The sequence below is a fragment of the Anopheles maculipalpis genome, chromosome 2RL, assembly GCF_943734695.1.
Source record: "Anopheles maculipalpis chromosome 2RL, idAnoMacuDA_375_x, whole genome shotgun sequence".
Lineage (NCBI taxonomy): Eukaryota > Metazoa > Arthropoda > Insecta > Diptera > Culicidae > Anopheles > Anopheles maculipalpis.
The window spans coordinates 46,715,429-46,735,708 of NC_064871.1; the positions used below are offsets into that span (position 1 = coordinate 46,715,429).

Consider the following 20,280-nt stretch of genomic DNA (forward strand, 5'->3'; position numbering starts at 1 on the left):
TTGCTACGACGACGGCGGTTCGGTTGGTTGCGATGGATGAAGGTTTTTTCCTTCCGACAAAGAGATTTTCTTGTACCGTTGCCGTTTAATGCATTGGACATGGTAAAGAGTTTGCGATGAGCTAAAGGTGGTGCAGAACGGTACAGAAAAAGAAAACCCCCGTCAGTCAGTGTTCCCGAGCGCAGTTTGACGACTTTTCACGAACGGCCTTGTAAGTTTTCCCCGTTCCTGTTTCTAAACTGTTTTGCTGGCGAATGCATTATCGTTCGACTTACCTAGATATTTTCCCGTGCCGTGTGCGATGAATAGGAGGCGGGAGTGTATTTGCTAAGCTTTAATATTACTTTTCCTAAGCCTCGTCCTCAGGGGGAAAAACTTCAATTCAGTCTCAAGATGCAATCAGGAATCTAGAGTATTGACTGTGATCGGAGGGAACCGTAACCGTGGTTCGCTCCTGATGACCGAAACGTACGCGCCCGGTGCCTTTTTCTGAATTGAAAGATGTATCTATTTTACCGCCGGTGTGTTGTTTGGACGACGACGACGACGACGACGTTGTCTGTTTGCTTAAGCTGTTCCGTCCGGAGGCAAATCCTTCGATTCGGAGTTCACTGTGTGTGTGTGTGTGCGTGTTGTAATGCAGGGGAAGTAGTAGAGGCACCAACTTCCCCATTTCGTCCTGTAAAGCGTGCGACAATATTTACACAACAGTCTGTGATGCGTCTCTCGCCGGGAGGCGTATCATCCTGCACGTTGACGAGGAACGCTCTGGTGGAAAAAACATTTAAGGATCAACCAGCCACCATCACCTTGTTCGATGTGTTCGTGCAATTGAAAAGAGTGGTTTCACGAAAAAAGGAATGAAAAGGTCTGACGGGTACCGGTTCGTAATCTAGTTGTTCAGCGTTTTACAGCTTGTTTTATGGGCCTGCTCGTGATTTGACGGCAACCGGCAACCAGTTAAACAAGCCTTCAAAGATGCATGCATGGTTTGCTGGCAAGGTTGGAGTTTGGTGTTTATTGAATATTAAATGCTACTTAAAAATAAATAAACTAGAGTACTGCTAGTCTATTTATCAAATTTGATTCCTCTCTTAAGAGAATCCATTTTCTTCTTGTTGATCGGCTTGCTCGATTTGAACAATCAATAATTATTCTGTGTTTAATCTATAATTGTTCTGTGACAGGTCTTTAAAATTGAGTTCAATTTTTCCTTTGAGATATTGATTGTATCATTTTGCTTTATTTGACTCTGCATTCCGTGAAGATAGACAACCACAATACGCAATGATGACGATGGAATGTTCTTATGCATACAAGACTAAAGTAATAAACCAAAAACCCCATCTTGTAGCTAAATTTTTCTCTAAATGTTTAGTAGTTTAAGTAGCAATTCAATATAACAATCAACACAGCGAATTTCACAATCATTTTTGTTTTCTTCTTCTACATTGCAGTTGACTGTCGTGCGCCGAAGGAACCCTATTACGGACGTGAAATAGGACAACTGACCAACTTCGGACATGGCATCAAGGTAAGAGAAACTGTAAAGCAAAACAGTCGTAGAATAACTATCTACCACAACCTTAAACAACCAATCTGGCCATGGTGGTCGTAGGATGTAACAGCAACATTATTATTCCATCACCATGCGCTCACAGGAAAACAATTTATTTAATGTGTTCTCTGATACAATCGCTTGTGCTGGTGTTTTGTTTGGTATCTTTTTTCCATCTCTAGGGACATGTGTTTGCCGTCGATGAATCGACACTGTTTGTCAAAGGATTCGCCTACGATGGTAACGCACCGGATGCGTTCTTCTGGGTTGGCAATTCGCCCCGGCCCAGTCCGGAAGGATACATCATACCATACCCGGAGGAGTACAGTGGGCGGTAAGTTTTGATTTTTGTGTCTTTCTGTCATGCTCTAAAACGTCTTACGGGTATTACATGAAACTGACAGTCTGATGGTTGAGGTGTCCAAACCAAAATACAATAAATTATTACACACGTACATTTGACATAGTATTTAATAAGTATTGAATTTAATATTCAAATTTTTGGTTGAATTCGTTCGTTCTGGTAACGTTTGCCGTGACAGTACAAAGAAACGGCCTAAATAAAATAAAAATATTCAGGTCTAATGTTGAGGCTGTGAGACTCTAGACGCACAAAGGAGGATCAAGTCGGTCTGATTACTACATATATTCGTAAGAAATTTTCCTTACTGGCTTTCTTGGGTTAAAAATAAGCATACCGTCTGATGAGTCTGATTTTATTTCCATTCAAAACTCCTGTCCGGACAGACAGAACTTGGAATGTATGAACATTTTACACTGAGATTTGAACTCTATGTAAGCAAATCAATTCCTCTTATTTTCGTTTGAATGAAAGACAATTTGAAGGATTTTTGGGCATACATACATAAGGAAAATCAATAGACAATTTAATCGCTCTATGGACTGTACAATGAGCTGATGTGCAGCATATAGATATTGCGTTGGTCCTAATGGGAAGAAGGACTCCGGACGACCAAGCCCATACTGTGTTTTTAGGCCGTTAACATGGCTTGGCGGCCCAACATTAAGAAGGAGTGATGGTGTCACCTTTGTGGCTTGTTACTGATCGAGGACTCCTGCATAAGCGAACACCCCGAAACAGGTGTATCGCAAGATTCTTTTAACATGTTAGCATTCCAAAATTTGACCGACCTTTTTTTTTTATTTCGTAATGACGGCCAGCCCGTATTCCTTCAAATCTAATCTTAAATCTAGCTTAACAATTCATCAAACTTATATCCTATTTGGAGGGTAGACATTTCCTTCTCACTCAATTCAAGTGCACCTTATTCCGGGTGAGCTCTGTTGTGGGGATATTGTTGCTGCCAGGTATGGTTCAGATGTTGTCCACGCTGTTTCCAATAGCGCTTCTTTGGAGCATCGTGCAGTGGAGACTAACTACTGACTCCCAAGAAAAGCCCTTTTCTTGTGGATACTCCTTGGTGTTCATCACACCATATAGTTGCCAGCATTAGCATGTTATGGCTGGCGGCCCCACCATCGCCAGAACGCACGAGTCCAAAAGCCACTACAAGTTTGTGAAGCTACAGTAGCATCTAACTCACGCATTCCGCCAACAGTAAAGCCGCCAGTTACAACTACACGTCGTCCAAAGCTAGTTCAATTGGTTCAGTGATCTAATGTTGTCGTTGTCGACCCAGACGCCAGCAAAACGCAAGGAGCCGACAACTACAATAACCTTGTAAGATTACTGCACAATCGAACCCAGACATCCCGCCAACGACAAGGTCACTATCCGCCACATCTACAATCCGCTAATAGGACGATAGTGCGTACAATCTACGGGAAGGGAGAGGGGAAGGGATCAAAGGACGGTTCCCATCTCTTTGGCGAAGTCAAACAGAATCCGCGCATAATCGTAGTCCTTCTGTCCCAGACCACAGGATGTAGTCAATGTCGTGGTATCCGTTGCTACAGCTACAAACCTCGAAGTCGGCGCTACCTATACGATGGATTTGACCGACCTCTGAAAGAACAAAATCATGGAACCACTCAAGAAAAAATTGCTTTAAAACTTGACAGAAAACTTTACACTGAGTTTCTGTCTTGCACCTCATCTCGTTTGTTTGAGAGCAATTATAGTAAATGAGTAAAATAAAATTATCATAAATTAAGAAGCACACACACACACACACACACACACACACACACACACACACACCCCAATATCAACTGTCGTAATGCGAAACGTGTCCAACCCGTCAACGATATCTCAATTTCAACACTTTTAGTCTCAAGTCTCACGCAATGTGGAAAAGTAAGAATGAAAAGAAACCCTCGCACCAGACACATCCTCACAGTACGCAACAGCGTATAGAGCAAGGTAGCGGTGGTCGCCAGGAAGAGCCGCGCATAAAATTCACATAAATTTTTATTTCTCCCACCCGCCACACAATTCTCCCCCCGATGGGATGTCGGTTCTCACTGCAGGAGGAGTCACAAAATAAATGAACTTCCTGCGAGGCGGAGCACTCGGCGAACGGGCAAACTGTCGGGCTTCTTCCGGTTCTCTTATCCACACGAGCGAAAGGATCAACACCATCATCATCTGCTCGCTGTGTCTGGAGTGTGTGTGTCTGGATGAGTGTGTGCGTGTGTATGAATCCTCACGCAACGCACAACAGTCCCGGGCCACATCTATTCCCGACCACCCGCCGTGTCGGACGGGCGAACGGAAGCGAACGATAATAGTCCTGCATCCTATCTAATCTATTTTTATTTAGGGCTTTGGCCGCAACCCCTCCGGATGCATTCTTACGGGTTTTGGCCGTGTCGGTTTTGTAGCGAAGGTGGCAGACCGTTTTTCCGATGGTAGCATTTTACGGTGGAGGATTTTTACGCCCCGCTCTCATGGTCGGTCGGCAAGGAATTTGAATCATTTACTAGAGATTAAGTACCTTAATGTTACCACACTAACATTTCGTCACGTTTTCGGCATTTCGCTCTGGCAGTCCCTGCACTTCCCAGCGTGAGAAGTATATTTCTGCAGATTAGCGTGAGGTTTCTCGGCACATCTTTTGCTTCCGCTTTGCTGCTAGCAGTGTGGCACAACTTGAACGCGAGGCGGAACTGAAGGCCGTAGAGTTGCGAAATTAAATATTCAACAAATGGGTGGTACGTTTAATAAGTTAATTAAATGATATCTTGATAATAGCTCTCTCGCTGCACGTGGGAGCCTTCCGTTCTTCTTCCCCTTAGCTAGGGTAGGCACACATTTCTGATGACATAATTTTAAAAATTTCATCTCATTGCAAAACCGTTTTTCGCTTTTTACTTTCCTTCAAGCAGAGTCTGCAATTGAGTTCCCATCTTATTCGTTGTGAGTTTCAAAAAACTACATTCGCATCTTATGCGACCCATATTCTTATTGTAATGAATATTTCCATTTCTTTGCATCCCGCAACTATTGCCGCGTTGCCAAACAATTCCATTCCGTGCGCGGTGGTTCAGTTAGCACGGTTAGCACATTGTAATGTCACCAGCAATTACCACACTTCATCCTTTTCTTTTCCTCCCCCCAACAATTTCCCTTTTTTTTCCGGCCGTATGTTGTCGCAGACAATTATTATGCATTTCGGTCCTGATTGGATGGGCTTCACTGTTCCTGCTCGAATTCCCGTCTGCACGCTCTGGAAACCTCCGAGGGTGAACGATAACTACTTGTCCAAACGTGACGGCCGTTCGTTCGAGCTCATTGCAAATGGCACTTTGGCAACGACAAGATTGAAGTGGAAAATGTCCCTCGAGGGCCGCCGAAAAACGGCATTTCTCGTGCCGCAGCATTATGGTACCTGTTCAAGTGGACGCCTCAAGAAGCATGTTAAAATCCTGCTCCGTTGCGTCACACTTCAACCTTTAATTGAAATGGATTATGATTGAACAGGGCACACTGTCAGGAGCTGTATGGTGCCTGCTTTTAAAGACACTGTGATGGACGTTTTTCGTTGTGGAAAATTTAAGAAATTCTGTAAGTTGCATAGCTTTATTAAAGATGCGTTCTATTAAAAATATCCTTTCAGGCCAGGGATGGGTCAATTGAATATTATACATAGTTTTTAAAACTCAAGTGTTGTCTTAGGTTGGATTTAAGAAAATTATTAGCTGTATATTGCATTTTTACTTACGTGTTAGAGGACGTAACCGCATCGCTATCTTAGTGACATCGCTTGTCATACCAATGTAAAATATTCTCTTGTGTTTCTTGTGGTAGAACTCCATCCAACTCTATTCCTGTTTGGGTCAATTGCACCGTCTCTATCCATTTTCTAGTAATATTTTTTTGTTTTACTTCCATCTTTAACTTCATATAGGTTAAGAGACCCTTTTTACAGATGAAGCGAAATTTTAAAAACAAACCTAATGATAGTAAAATTAACTTCACACGGCAGGTCCGGGGTTCAAATCTTATCCGATCCGAAAATGTGAAAAAATCTCACGACTGTTCAATGCAGATTGTTTAATATTCTTTTGATCTAACTAAAATAAGTGTAGCAAGCTCGATTATTAGTTTAAGATTTAAGATTAAGCGTCGATTATTGCTACAAAACGATCGCGAAATTCGTAGCATCCCTGCCGAACGATTTTTGCATGCAATTTTTGGCTAGTTTTTGTACATTTGGCCGTGCAAACGCAAGCCTTGAATTTGCCAAAAGTGTTTTATCCTTTCATCCAGTCATCCTGAAGAGTGATTTTAGTCTTCGACACCGTTCTTCCATATCGATCGTGTCACTGATGTAAGGTGGAACTGCCTCGAAGCAATCGTCGTATTCTATGTGTTTCGTCATCGTGCCAAAAAATTCCTTCCTGTACTGCTCCAGATCCTCCAATGTTTTCGGAATTGGGCTTACACCGTCGTTACCGAGGGATTCCTTAAACCGCTCCAACGGTTTGATGTACTCCAATGCGATTAGTATTTTATGCTGTGCAGCTTTGATCTGCTTGTCCATTTTCATCACTCACTAACCGATCTCGCGTGAAAACTCAAGTACCAAATTTTGATAACTGAGACACGGAGGACGACGGAGAAACCTCAACCGTCGCCCCTGCCGTAAGGTGAATGAACTCAAACGCGCGATATGTTGAATGGCGCGAATGATGGCTTGCTCCATGCTCGTGATGCGGAGCGAAGAAAAAAGCTCTTAACATGAACGTAAAACGGTCGCATATCCATAAATGAAGACTGATTATCCCGATACTTGGTATTAATAATTATTGTAATACATGCGATGGGTGGGAGTTTTTTAAACCATTAATCTAGAATAGAATTATTTTACCATCGATCGATGCAATAGCGAGTAGAAAATAAAATATCTAAAAGAACTTTTCTTTCGACGAATACTTTTTCACTTTTCCCGTACGAATAAACACAACACGAAAAGGGAACGCCTTTTTTCCAAGAGATTAATGACCTAGAGCACCAAAAGATCAGGACACTCGGATCCAAGTTGATCCCACACTTGTGTGGAAAATTTATTTGAAGTGTGAGCCTCGGAAGGCTATCACACCGTCCGTGCTTTACCATTCCAAATAGTAACCAAAAAGAGTCGTCGTGAGCCTTCCGAAAGAATCAATTTTACACCACATCACATCATCAGAATTGAATTTCCGTACCATAAGCTTTGCGACATTCTTTCACTCTAGTGTACATCGTGTAGCACCAAACAAAGCCTAGCAAATGTAATATAATGCTCTTGCACCGCCACTCACGATTGTAGATTGATTTATTCTGCGTGTACCCTTGGTTTTGTTTGTGTGAAAGTACAGCGACATTTTCTGACTGAATTTATACATCAATCCTACTTCAACCAAGTCGTCGTTTTGTACTCACGCTCTTTTTGAGTGTTGGTTTCGTGTTGGCTTAGTGTACCTGCTTGCCATCCCTGTCATTCCTCGTGCCTAGAGAATTGTTCAACGCCATACACATCCACCTAGCGTAACCGACATCTGGGATGCGTTTTTGAACTCATGTTTATCTTCCCTTTTTGTAGGAGTTTTTTTTTGCATTGTTCCTTCTCTTTGATTCATCCGCGTGTGGATTGTTACTTGTGATAAGTGATTACGTGTAAAAGGATTTGTTTTATCGATCGGACATAACGAGCCGGGCTTACGAAGGGTACGAGATCCCCTCGAACGGGGGAAAAAACCACCCCGCACTGAACCCGCGGGAAACACTTTACACCATGGCGTATAAAAATTCCGTACCGATTTGCCCATGGGAAAAGTGGTGAAACTGTTACATGGACAGAAACTTGTTGTGAACAGGGAATGGATTTTGTTGATTGTCTTTCGTTTATACCGTTTCCAGTTGTTGGTGGATCATAGCGATAAGCTAAACATAACAAAGTTTTTTTTTTGTTCATATAATAATTGCCCCTAACGATTCGTTGATAACGAGTGCAGAAAAAAAACTGGACTGCGTTTGATTGAATCGCCATAACTAACTTGATAAATTGAGTATTCATTTGAACATTTGGACAGGTATGGCTACAAATAATTGAATTTTTGGATATTTGCATTTTCAATACAAAGTTCAAAGCTGTAGTGTTGGAATCACATGCAAGTATTACATCTATTCATGGCCTTGAGGTGACTCTCGATGCCAGTTGAACTGCAAAGAGCCTTTTGACTAAGTTATACCGTAAGCCTACAAGACGCTTGAATTCATAAATCGAGTAACTGGTGACATTGTCCTCGGACTTTGTATTGCGGCCGTATGAGTTTCATCTTGGAGTATGGCTGTGTCGTTGGGTGTTCATCTTTTTTGGAGGGTTCTGGTATATTTGAAAGCTTTGTAAGGTATTTTACTTGTGTCTCTTATAAAAATCCTCTATTAGTCGCCGACCTTAGCGGCGGTGCAATTAAAGACAACTCTTAGACCTTGACTTATCAAGTCAAAAGTGTCATGTGGCTTACTACTTGGGTTCACAGATCGTCCAGATCCTGGAGTATGTTCCTTTAAAGATCCTTTCGTACTAGTGATGCTCTGGGCTTAGAAATGCGACATACTGAATAATGGTGCTCTTTTCGCTTTTCAGATGATTAAATCACTTTTATTCTTCTTTTGATAATAGTTCCGCTTTAGCTATTCTTCCTTTAATCTCACCTGCATGTGTGGTTTTTTTGTATCCATTAGTATTTTGTCATGAGCCATTGAGCTAGCAGAGAATCTATCGAACCACTTGAAATGATAAAGGGAGCGGGAACGCAAAATTAAATGCAGTCCTAGAGAATGTATTGCCATGAGCCTGAGATTACACTAACTTGTACTTGTTGTTAATAGGCATTCCAACATAGGAACTGTTTTGGAAATACTGTGGAAGTCCTGTAGTGAGAGGCTTGTTTGACAAAATTAAGTACATTTTAATAGACGTATTATCAAGTTCTAGCTTGAACACAACAAATATCGGATGCCGTTTATTTGTTGAGAACCATATTGAGCTATAATACAGCGCAAACTTAAAATAAATAAATAAAATATTGAGCTATAATCCACAATATCGTACCGCCTCTAAACCCCAATCTTGGATTGGCCAAGAGTTGAATCTCTCAACTGCGCGCAAGAATCGTTTACTATCGGAATCAGAAATCGATTCCAATAAGTGCATCGAGTGTAGTAGATTCTCGAGAAGAATTTTACATATAAACGAAGACTCTTTAACGTAGTTGTGATGAGTTTGATCACGAATTGGATTCCATTGAGCCTACGTAACTCACAGCTTTAACGAGTCGGATACAGATCAAAAAGCCTTAGTTGCATATGCTTAGGTACGCACGTTGTAGGTATCAAATTCTATACTATGGATCCGAATAGCTCCATGTCACTTACGGATGACCTGAACTCGATATATGTGAGTTAAATCATATTTCTATTATTAAAATGTACACTCAACATGTTATACTTTTTTTTCATTTATAGAGATAAATGTGTGTCTAGTTATAACCACGTTCCAAAAATATTTTAAAATCCTTTTCCTGGTCCATAAATATAGAGAAGCCTTCAAATTGAAACACGTACTTCATCGTGTTGCCCTACCGACCAGCGTTCGTCACGTTCCCTGTCCCTGCCATTAAAAAAAGGAAGCCAAACTAAATGACTATATTAATGTTAGTTGAATATTATCTGCTCCTACCATCATTTGGAAATGAGATTATACATCCAAAACAATCGCAATACTTAATCGCACATGCAAAACGCAAAACTAGCCTGCACCGACAGTTCCTTTAACAGCTTCATCAACGCAACAGATATAATTTTCCCCAGGACACAGAAACCGAACCGTGAACGTGAACGTGCTTTTTGCCGCTTTTTTGGCACGCGTGTCTGATAAATATTCGTCCTCCAGCGGGACGTACATGCGATGATTCCGGGCTTCCAGTGCCATTGTTCTTGTTCATTCGGTAGAGTAAACGACCGACCAAACCGGCAGCCACATTAAACTGCATGAAAAGTGATCGTATTTCGGGGGAGAAAGCTGCTTAGAAATTGAGCGCGCCGTGGCGGTGGTGACGATGGTGGCACGTTTTTGGAACACCAACCAGGCACGGACCGATACCATCGCACCTACCGAAGTGACGCCAACGCACGTGAGAAATGGTAAAATCGGGCCCGGTACAGTACACACTACACTCCGGGCGACAATATCGGGCGTCTCCGATATTGAAACGCCTAATGCACTTCATTGTTGACGCCACGTGGCCGTTTCATAATGAAAATTCATTTTAAATTATTATTGTCGCTCTGCTTCCCGCTACCTACCCCCGGCCCAACTTCTTCTCCTTGCGGAACACGAAACGGTATGCTTCCGTTGCCAAGTTCCGGTTGCTTCTTCCGGTGTCGTCGTCGAGGGTGTCGGAGCCTGCTTTTTGGCACTTTGCGTCTCGGTGTGCCGTTGATGCGCCAACGTGATGCAGACGTATCCTTGCCTGGAGCGTTCAGGTACATTGAGAAGGGGTGAGGGCACCACAGTCCATGTCATGTTGCTACACGCAGCCGTTCCTGTCCGTTGAGTGAGAGCAGGAAATGCGAATGCTCGACATGGAGTTGTGGAGCATGGGTTTTAATGTACATTGACGACGTTCGACACATCATTAATAATTGTAGCGGGAATCAAATGTGGGATCCCAGTAGTTGGAAGCTAGCACGTACCGTGTTTGAAGCGAGGGAGTTTTCCCCATTACCGATGCCGGTCAGTTTTTGCAAAAGGATTTCAGGTGGATTCAGATTGCCAGGCGCTAGTGCGTGTGCATGTTTCACGTTAGGGAAAAAGTAATGGGTTCGTATCAACCGGTAATGGATTGAAGTCATTTTTTAACAGATGTTCGTGGCTCCCTGTAGGCCGCGTTGGTAGACATAGACTGTCAATGGTTTTTCGTTTTTTTTTTTGTGATACGTTTTGAAAATTGCTCAATATGTCAAAACGATGAGTCATGTGAGTTAAATTGAGGCTGGTCGATTTGCGATAACAGCAACATACTTTGTGTCAAAATAAGTTGAATGAGTTTGCTTTACATTAGTTTTGTTTTTGGACCAATATAAAAAAAAAAGATTATAGTCATATCGAACCCCTGTTTAATCGATTTCCATCCACTTTTTTCATACAGCTTGGCCGAAGCCTAGCTATCGAACTAAGAGAAAATTCAAACCAAGGAAGCCAGTAGTGATTGGCCACAAGATCTCTTGGGTTTTGCTGTGGCAAATAAGTTTATATTTAGTTGCCAGAGACCGCTTCACTTTAAAATATTCGTTGAACACGTGACCCGCCACCTTCAGGCTCTTTTTACGATGTGATGAAAGGTGTTAAGTACAGAAGCAAGTTTGCAATGTTTTATAACTAAAAGCTCGTAGCGTTCGCTATGCAATTCCAAATTCAGAAGCGTTCCAATCCAAGCCAGAAGATAGCTAAAAAAATTGATAAAATTTAAAAAATGAAAGAAACTGCTTAGGGTTTCAAGCCGCACACAAAGGAGTACTGCTTCACCAAGTTTTGAGTAGTTTATTCGAAATGGACATTGTAGGAAAGATATTTTGCCTAAAAATGAAACACATCGTCATATTGCATCTTTGAGTTTCTAGTAGATAGAGGATGAGAATTTCCATCCTACCCGGTTTAAAACGGATGCATAAAAAAAGACTAAATGTTCATCATTTTCATGCTTTGACCAGGTGTCAAAGTGATTCGTCCATTTTTCCATTGTCTTTTGTGCCCGAAGCAAACAATACTCCTTTTTGACAAATTGATATCGTCGGACCTTGGACGCTGAGTCTCAGAAATATTTGAAAGAATTGAAACATTTATTTGTAAAGACAATCAATCGCAAGGCGTAATAGGTAATACCCAAAAGTTCTCTCAATACAGTTTGACAATGTGTGATCCATTCTATAACCTTGTATAGTTTTGTCTTCATCGTCGTCCAATGTATTTTAGCCAATTTTTACGTTAAAGAATAGAGGCTTAGGATTAAGAAAAAGATTACTCTTTTTCTTCTTCTTGGCTTAACGATCTTCTAGGTCATGCCAGACATCTGGCATGACCTGCTAGACTTGCTGATACCACGTAGATGGATAGCCAGTCCTCACTACGGGGAACGGTCCGGGTGGGGTTTGAACGCCGATCTGAATTTAGCTGAATTTTTATGATCATACGTGTTGCTCAGCCAGGCGTTTGTCAATGTTCAACGAATTGAGACGGGAGGATACCTCGGGCTCAAACTTTCAAGACCGAAGGATGCTTCCGACTTGATGAAGTAATTTCGGCTAAATTGAAGACCGGAGGATGCCTCCGACTTCAATGAACAGTCTAAGGATTATTATTTCTTTTTTGGATGATCGCATGTTTACCATTAACATTTCTCGCGTTGGTAACATACGGCACATGGGTGCATCAGCAACAATACGGGTTATAAATATTTTGCTACTAATTTTTATTTTTAAACAAATTGTTGAATCATACTTTTAAAATAAAGCATGAAATCTTTTTGATAGAATTTAGCCCTATATTTTTGGTCAAAGAATTCGTTCATTGTATCAAACCAAAATTACAAGTTAGACGATGGAGACGCCTAGTATTGTTAGTCAAAAATCAACAACTTTACAAGGTGCACAAAAATTAGCACAATCTTGCTTGCCAAAATAAAAACATAAACATACATCTTATGTAAAGTATGTACGCCACTAGTGTGTTTTTGTTTAGTGCTGACAAACGATAGCAAAAGAGGCGTCTGATGGTAATGCGACAGCGTCGCTGGTCTCCACACGGCAGGATCGGGATTCAATTTCCATCCGTACCTTTGAAGCGTAGTGAGGACTGACTAACCAACTTCTACGTAGTTACCAGAAAAACTGGTAAGCCAATCGATGGTCGACGTGATCTAGTAGGTCGTTAAGTGAACAAAAATAAATGATACGAAGTAAACATAATATTCAAATTTTCCATTATTTATAGAAACACTCTCACGTTTTTAGTTCATGACTTTCCTATACTTCAATATTGACTATCTTTTGGATATATTTAATTTATATCATAATTTATACTACAAATATGTGTCAACTTGTATTATACAAGTTCTATTTCATTTTATGAAAGAAAAACTGCCATTAACTCGTTTGAGAGCATCAATCTACTGCTGACACACAATTGTCAAACGATATGTAAAGATAAATCTTTCATATCAAATATTAAAATATTGTAATTCAATGTAACAACCCTTTGAACATGTTTACTCTCCAAACACTAGTAAATACGCAAATAAGCGAAAACCCAGCGCACAAGCCCTCGCTGAAATGCGTCTCGTCCGTTTTCATGGTTATCATTTGATTTTGCCAATCATTTTACGTTCATCAAATTATGCTCGTCAAACAATCGGCACACTGGATTTAGACCGACGCCACCACCCGGACCACCGTGCCAATGCCATGTCAACGGAACCCCTCTCAAGTGCAGCAGTGCGTTTGCTGAAAATCCGGAACCGTCAGCATATGAATTCATCAAAGCATATTACCCGTGGAAAATACAATAAACCTACGATGGTGAGCGTTTCAACCGAGGGGACGGATCGCTCTTTCATCGCACGTCCTTCCACCGTTCCAGCTTTCACCGTCTCTTCCCAGTTCTATGCATGCAAGGATAACGAACAGATTGCTGGAAAATCTACTTGCACATCCCATCGCTTTACGGCACATCCTTCTTACCCGGCATGATGCTGTGATTCTTTCAACGTAGCTTAACTAGATGGAAAAAAGGCAAGGCACACAACAACAACAACAAAAAAACTCCAATTCCTCCCCCAAAAACGTACATAGCACTTCGGCAACCGTACTGAAATGGTTTAGAGTTTTCCGCTCAGTGTCGGTGTCGGTGTTTCTCGGTTGGACATGCGTGCGAAATCATTGTTTCGCTCTCTGCCATACAACCGTTACAACTGGTCTGTGAACGCAAACACACAACATTCACACTCGTAGAACAAAAACCCGGGGGTTCGCGATGAAGTTCTAACCTCAAAACCGAGATCCAAGGAATACGCCGTCGACAACGGAGTCGACGATGAGAAGCGGCCGCATAAAGTCATGAAAAGCTGAACGTCTTACCGGTGGAGGGAATTGCTAGGGCGGGCGATGACTTGGTGAGGACACGCTTTACTTCATGGTTGGTTTGTCACTCGATCTCGGCAAATCTCGGAAGCCGAAGGATTCGCTCACTTTTCCCTCGCTATTCGCACACATAAAACAGTGGTGCAATATGGCGCAATACGCGTAATCTGTGCGGTGCATACTTTTCGCATCAAAGTTTCATTCTCCATCCCGTTTGCTTTGGGTAAAGGGCAAAAACTGTGGACAAGAAAACTTCACCACAAACAACGGGTCAGAACAGTATGGTCTAAATGGTTTTCGTTTTTTTTTTGGAATAAGTAAAACAAAAATAAGAGCAGAAATGAATCCAACCCTATCCAGCGGTTCAAAACACCCAAAAACGGAATACTTTAGAACCGAACCGAGTGATCTGAAACATTGCCACTGTTCACTTTTTTGTGACTGTTTTGTACGAATCGGCAGAAAATTTTTCCATCCTCTTTTTCCCGGTTCCCCCTTTCATCTACCCACATTCATCCAATCACCGCCCCATGGGTTGTGGGCAGCATGAAAAGCGATAGTGGCAAAAGTAATGATTGCTTCTTTTCCTGCCTTCTTCCCCTGTCCTGGCTGTACGGTTTTCCGATTTTCCATCCCTATTCCCCCATCGATGAGTTTTCACGTTTCTGTTCGCATGCCCAAACGTGCCGTGCCGACCATAATTCCAGGGGGGCTGCACGGCAATCTGCACGGGAAACAAGCATAACGAATTATATATCTTAGATTACACCTCATTAAATAATGATCGATTAAGGCCGAATGCGACATCAGACACCGAAACCGCAAACCCGTGAGGGAAGTGTGATGATTGGTGGGGGGGGGGGGGGGGGGTGGTAGGTTTGGAAGAGAAACACAAAACAAAGACCAAAGAGTGCTCCCGATCGTATTGCCAGAACGTATTATTGTGAAATTTGTATCGGCTTTCATAACCACAATGTCAGCCTGTCTGTAACCTGACCCGAGGGTCTGACGCGAATCTTGAGGAGGAAAAAACACACACACACCACCAACACCAACAAAACAATAACAACAGCAACAAAAAAAAACGTCGGGGAAAATCGAAACTCGAGCCAGCAATAAAAGCCAAACGATTGGAGCAGTGGAAAGTGATCCGATTTTTCCGCAAAACAAAAACAAAACCGTCGGCAAAACGATCTGGAAATATGTGCGAAGGGCAAACAACAAATCGCATATCACGCTCAGTGGGTTTGTTCGTGATCTCGTCCGAACGTCATCAGCATAAAAATGGAAACCGTGCATAAATATGGAAGATAACGTTTTTTTCCTGGGCGGGAACCATGGGGAGATGGGGGGGGGGGGGGGGGGATGAAGAGGGATAGAAAAGGTGGGTGGGTGTCAGTTCACGAACCCTCTGGAACTGGCTGGGGTGATATAGCAGACTGTTTTAACTTTTTTTTTTCCCCCGATGCAAACCTCATCGGTCAGATATAATCATTTCATTTCGACTCGATTTGATGTCAGAGTTTGACCAAATAAAATTGTTCAACCTTTACCACCGATACAATTTATTTGTAAATATTTTTTGATGTAAAAACTTTAGAAGATTAGTATTTTTTTTTTCAACTCTTTTAATTCCGTTTTGCGTCTGGTTTGTTATCTTTTTTCCAACTTGCAGAGAACCACCAGTACTGCAGCAGCATAACAACACAGACATTATCCTGAAGCTGCCGATGGGAAAGCGGATTCGTGACATACGATGGCTTTCGGTTTGGTGTCGCAGATTTACGGTAAGTAAAGCATAGCATTAACATATTTTTATATAAAATAATAGAAGGCTCAAAGAGTTATCACACTCATTAACACATTCGTTCATTAACACTCCTCAAAATTCGTAATGAATTTAATTGAGTTTTGTGTAGTGTGTTGGATAAAAAAACTTTTTTTAAATACATCTGGAGCAGCTTAAAGGATATGAAAGCTTTGTGAGTTTTGTGGATTTTGTTTTTTTTTTTAAATCATCATTTTATATGGACAATAAGTTCAGTTATATCAAATAGAAATTTAATACTAAAAAAACTACTCGTTGAAGACAAATTTTGAGGTAAAATGTGGTGAACAAGCATGACAGAACACCAATGAACAGAACAAAACGACTCCTGAAGCCTTTTTATCGCTTCTTAAAAAGTTTATAAAAAAATCGATATTTGAAAACCCAAGTAGACATTTATCTTTCTAAATCTTAAAAGTCCTCTAAAGGACCTTTTGATGATAAAATATATAATTGCAACAATACTTCATTTTCATTTCACACAAGTAGGCGGTATTTTTCATTATATTTCGCATGAACCATTGCTACATTTATGTAGAATAACTAACTAAACTAAAGAAGAAGAATAACTAATTAAATCGTTTTCGAAAGGAAGCAAAGCAAAACTAATGGAAATTTAAAACTATCACTAAACAATTGAGCCTTCTCAGAACCGTGTTCCTAACTCTCGATAATTGTTGTTGACTTGGCTTAATGTATATTCTTCTTGGCTTAACGACCTTTGAGGTCATCCTGACCATACATTGGCTTACTTGACTTTTTGTTGCTACGTAGTAGTTGGGTAGTCAGTCCTCACTACGGTCCAGATGGGATTTGAACAGGACCGGTTGTTGTTAGGATCTCTGCTCTGTTGTCGCCTCTACAACCAGGCCAAATAACCTTAAGTAATTTGAATTAACGTAGCATGCCATGTGCAGGTGGAATGAAAACTCTTAGGGTCCTTTGCTACCACCAAAGGTCTGCGTCAGGGAGATGGGCTCCTATTCAACTTGGGGCTAGAGAGGGCCATCCGTGACTCGGAGATGGAGACTTCGGGATCCATCTTCTATAAGTCAACCCAGATCCTGGCATACGCTGATGATGATATAGACATCATTGGTCTGCGGCTCTCGCAGGCAGCAGAGGCCTACCAAAGGATCGAGCCGGCGGCAGAAAACCTCGGATTGCAGATTAACGAGGCAAAGACCAAATTGATGGTGACGCCATCAGCGGCCCTACTAAGAATTCCGGAACTGCGTGTACGGATAGATGGTCGCAAATTTGAAGTCGTCCAAAACTTCACCTATCTCGTGTCAAAGGTCAGCACCGAAAACAGCGCCTGAAGCCGACCTGTTTACAGCCTAAGGAAACATCTCATCTCAAAAAACCTGTCGCGACGGTCGAAGCTGGGACTGTATCATACCTTTATAGTCCCAGTACTCACATACTCCTCTGAGACATGGACCCTGTCCAAAACAGATGAATCCCTCATAGCCGCGTTCGAGAGGAAGATGCTCAGAAGGTTCGTTGACCTGTATGAACTGTATGACGACCTCACCGTCGTACAGCGAATCAGGCTCGCCATGCTCCGCATGTTACACGCATGGCATCGAACGACCCAGATCAAAAAGTACTTTTAGGCCGTCCACAAGGACAGAGGAGGTGTGGTAGGCCCAGATTGAGATGGAAGGATGGAGTGGAATTTTCCGCCATTAAGGCCGGGATAACGGATTGGCGGACGACGGCGCGGGACCGTGAGCGGTTCCGGATTCTGCTGCGGCAGGCAAGGACCGCAAAGCGGTTGTAGCGCCTGATAAATATAAATATTTATTTATTTATTTACAATTGAATATGACGGTCCAGTGCCGTATTGTCAACACCACTTGTGTTGAAAAAAAAAAGAACAATTATATTGATAAGGCATTTCCTCCTTATTCTTTGCCTTATCCCGGGCATTCTCGGTTAATAAATATAAATATAAATAAATAAAAATTTTAATGCTATCAACAAAAGCAATTTGATAGCATTTGGTAACTAAAATTGATATAGAAAAAATTACAGCGCTGATAGATGCTTTGTGTCGAGTTATCGACCACTTTACCACACGTTGAGCACACATTGACCTGACCATGTCAATAAATTGATTCCGGAGAACTCAACTTTATACTAGGCTTTTTAAGGTTATCCATAGTGAAAGACTGGTCCTGGTACGGGTCCTAGAATGAGTATGATCTAGTTCCAGCGGACTCGTTCCATTCACATAACATAAAACAATATTGAGTTAAACTGAATTTCCCCCCACTACATGGTTTTACGGTATCGAATGAGAAAGGTTATGTTCTCCTGTGGATAGTCATTCAAATTGCTTATCAATCAAACAAATCATGGTTAATAGTTGGACAAACATACAAAAAAAACCTTCACTATAAGAAAAATTAAAGGAAGAATATTGGTATATGTGATAATGAACATACTAGTAAATATTCCTATACCGTATCCACAGGAGAACTTATTGTTACAAATTTAATGATGCCAATTATGCAAATCTTTGCTAGTAAACTACTCTCTCCGTGTGGAGAGCTCATCTCCATTTTTTTAATTTAATTATCCATCCCTTATTTTTTGTTTCAGACTAAAAATATTTGTAAAAATTGTGTAATTTGTGTGTAATAATTTTATTAAGAAGTTCGTGCCTTGTGTGGCGACAAGACGATGTGCCGTCATATTTGATAATAAATTTTTAAAAAATAATTACGAGCCTTGTAAAAAGCCCTTTAAAAAAACTACTTGCACTGCCAGAGCCAAAAAAACAACAAAAAAATGAATTTCTACTAACAAAACAACACTTTTGACAAAATCCACAAACACTAATGTCAATTTCTTGTCATTTTCTCGTCCTTGCTACTCGTATCCAGCTCCTTTGATCTGTTTCAATGCCTCAAATTTAACAATTCCCGTTAAAGAAGCCTCATATATGGCCCTGGCCCTGGGCTTCTGTCGCTTTTTAATCGCTCGCGTTACCATCGTTACGGAAACTGGATTGAAAGTAGTAATTTCTTCAATTGATTGTGTCTAGCAAAAAAAAAAAAACACGCGTGGGTCGTTCACCACCACCCACAAACAAAGCATCACCAGGGGGGACTGTGTATCGTTTTAGTGCCGGAAAATCGCAATAGGCCTCACAGTTTTCTGCACCTGTACCTGGTTTCCCGACGTACACACGCCCGCACACGCACAAATGGATTGATAATTTCGATAAACGCACCGGGTACGTCCTGCTTCTTTCGGGGTTCAAGCTTGTGTCCTTCCGCTTGTGCGCGTGCGTCGGCACAGCAGCCTCAAACGCACCGTATCGGTGAACACCTCTTCATCATTATGGTCGTCTTCGCCCACCCTAAATGCCCAGTTGCCATCGCAACCATCCTTGCGACCAGCTCCTTGCTATGATCTCCCACTCGTACACTCGCGGTCGGTCGCTTTCACTCTTTCTCTCCCTTCTTATCCCTTATTCCATTCCTACGACAACTCTCCGTGTAATCACTTTGCCAAACACATGATGATTAGCTTTTGTCCTGGATGGATAGGATTGGATACGGTAGCAAATAATAATTGTCAACAACAAGGCATACAGGTATCCTTTTTCTAAAAGAATTTGCACCACAAATTCTAAGGTTCAGTTGTGGGTTTGAAATAAGCCAAATCTACAAACTCTGTTGTTAACTTTTTCATATAAAGTGTCTCAAATAGAAATTCGAATACTTTGAAGCTAAAATTTGAAGCCGATTTATTGCAACCCAAGGTTGAACTATCATTTTTTTACTAACTAGGCTTAAAAATGATTTAAAAACCAGTTGACTTTTGCATATTTTGGACTGCAGTAAACAATAGCCCAGTTTTTTGCAAGCTCAATGGAAATTTGAAAAGTTACATTTCTATGCAATGTAGCGAAAAATAGATGAATAATTTAACAACAATACTGAGACAAATTCGATTCCTGAAACATACTTTAAGGACAATGATAGAAGGCAATTGTGGTGGAATGTATTGCAAAAGTTTGCAATAATTTCCCAAAAATGTATAATCAGATAAGTCAAGCTGGGAAAACCGATTCTGAAAAATAATAACTACCTTTAAATAAAAGCATAAATACAATTGTTTGATTTGACATACGGCTTGAGAAATTTTATCATTTTTCATGTATTTTTTAAATATTTTGTTCATTTTTTATGAGTAAGTAGTCTGCACACATCAGAATATCGGATATCGAATTCCGTCAGGACCGTGTCGCCTCGAACGTATTGTAAAACT

The 20,280-nt window shown here is 41.2% G+C and overlaps 2 protein-coding genes across 3 annotated transcripts in view; one reads left to right on the forward strand and one right to left on the reverse strand.

The window, feature by feature from the left end:
• LOC126559496 (ribosomal protein 63, mitochondrial) overlaps positions 1–20,280 on the reverse strand; it is a 278,118-nt gene that overhangs the window by 43,134 nt on the left and 214,704 nt on the right. The window lies entirely within an intron of this gene.
• Positions 1–20,280, forward strand: part of LOC126557138 (protein Skeletor, isoforms B/C-like) — a 41,967-nt gene that overhangs the window by 15,554 nt on the left and 6,133 nt on the right. For both annotated transcript variants that reach the window (XM_050212812.1, XM_050212813.1), the window contains exons 2-4: positions 1,458–1,534; positions 1,741–1,892; positions 15,841–15,952. In XM_050212812.1, coding sequence (XP_050068769.1) covers positions 1,458–1,534; positions 1,741–1,892; positions 15,841–15,952 — 341 coding nt within the window. The remainder of the gene's footprint in view (positions 1–1,457; positions 1,535–1,740; positions 1,893–15,840; positions 15,953–20,280) is intronic.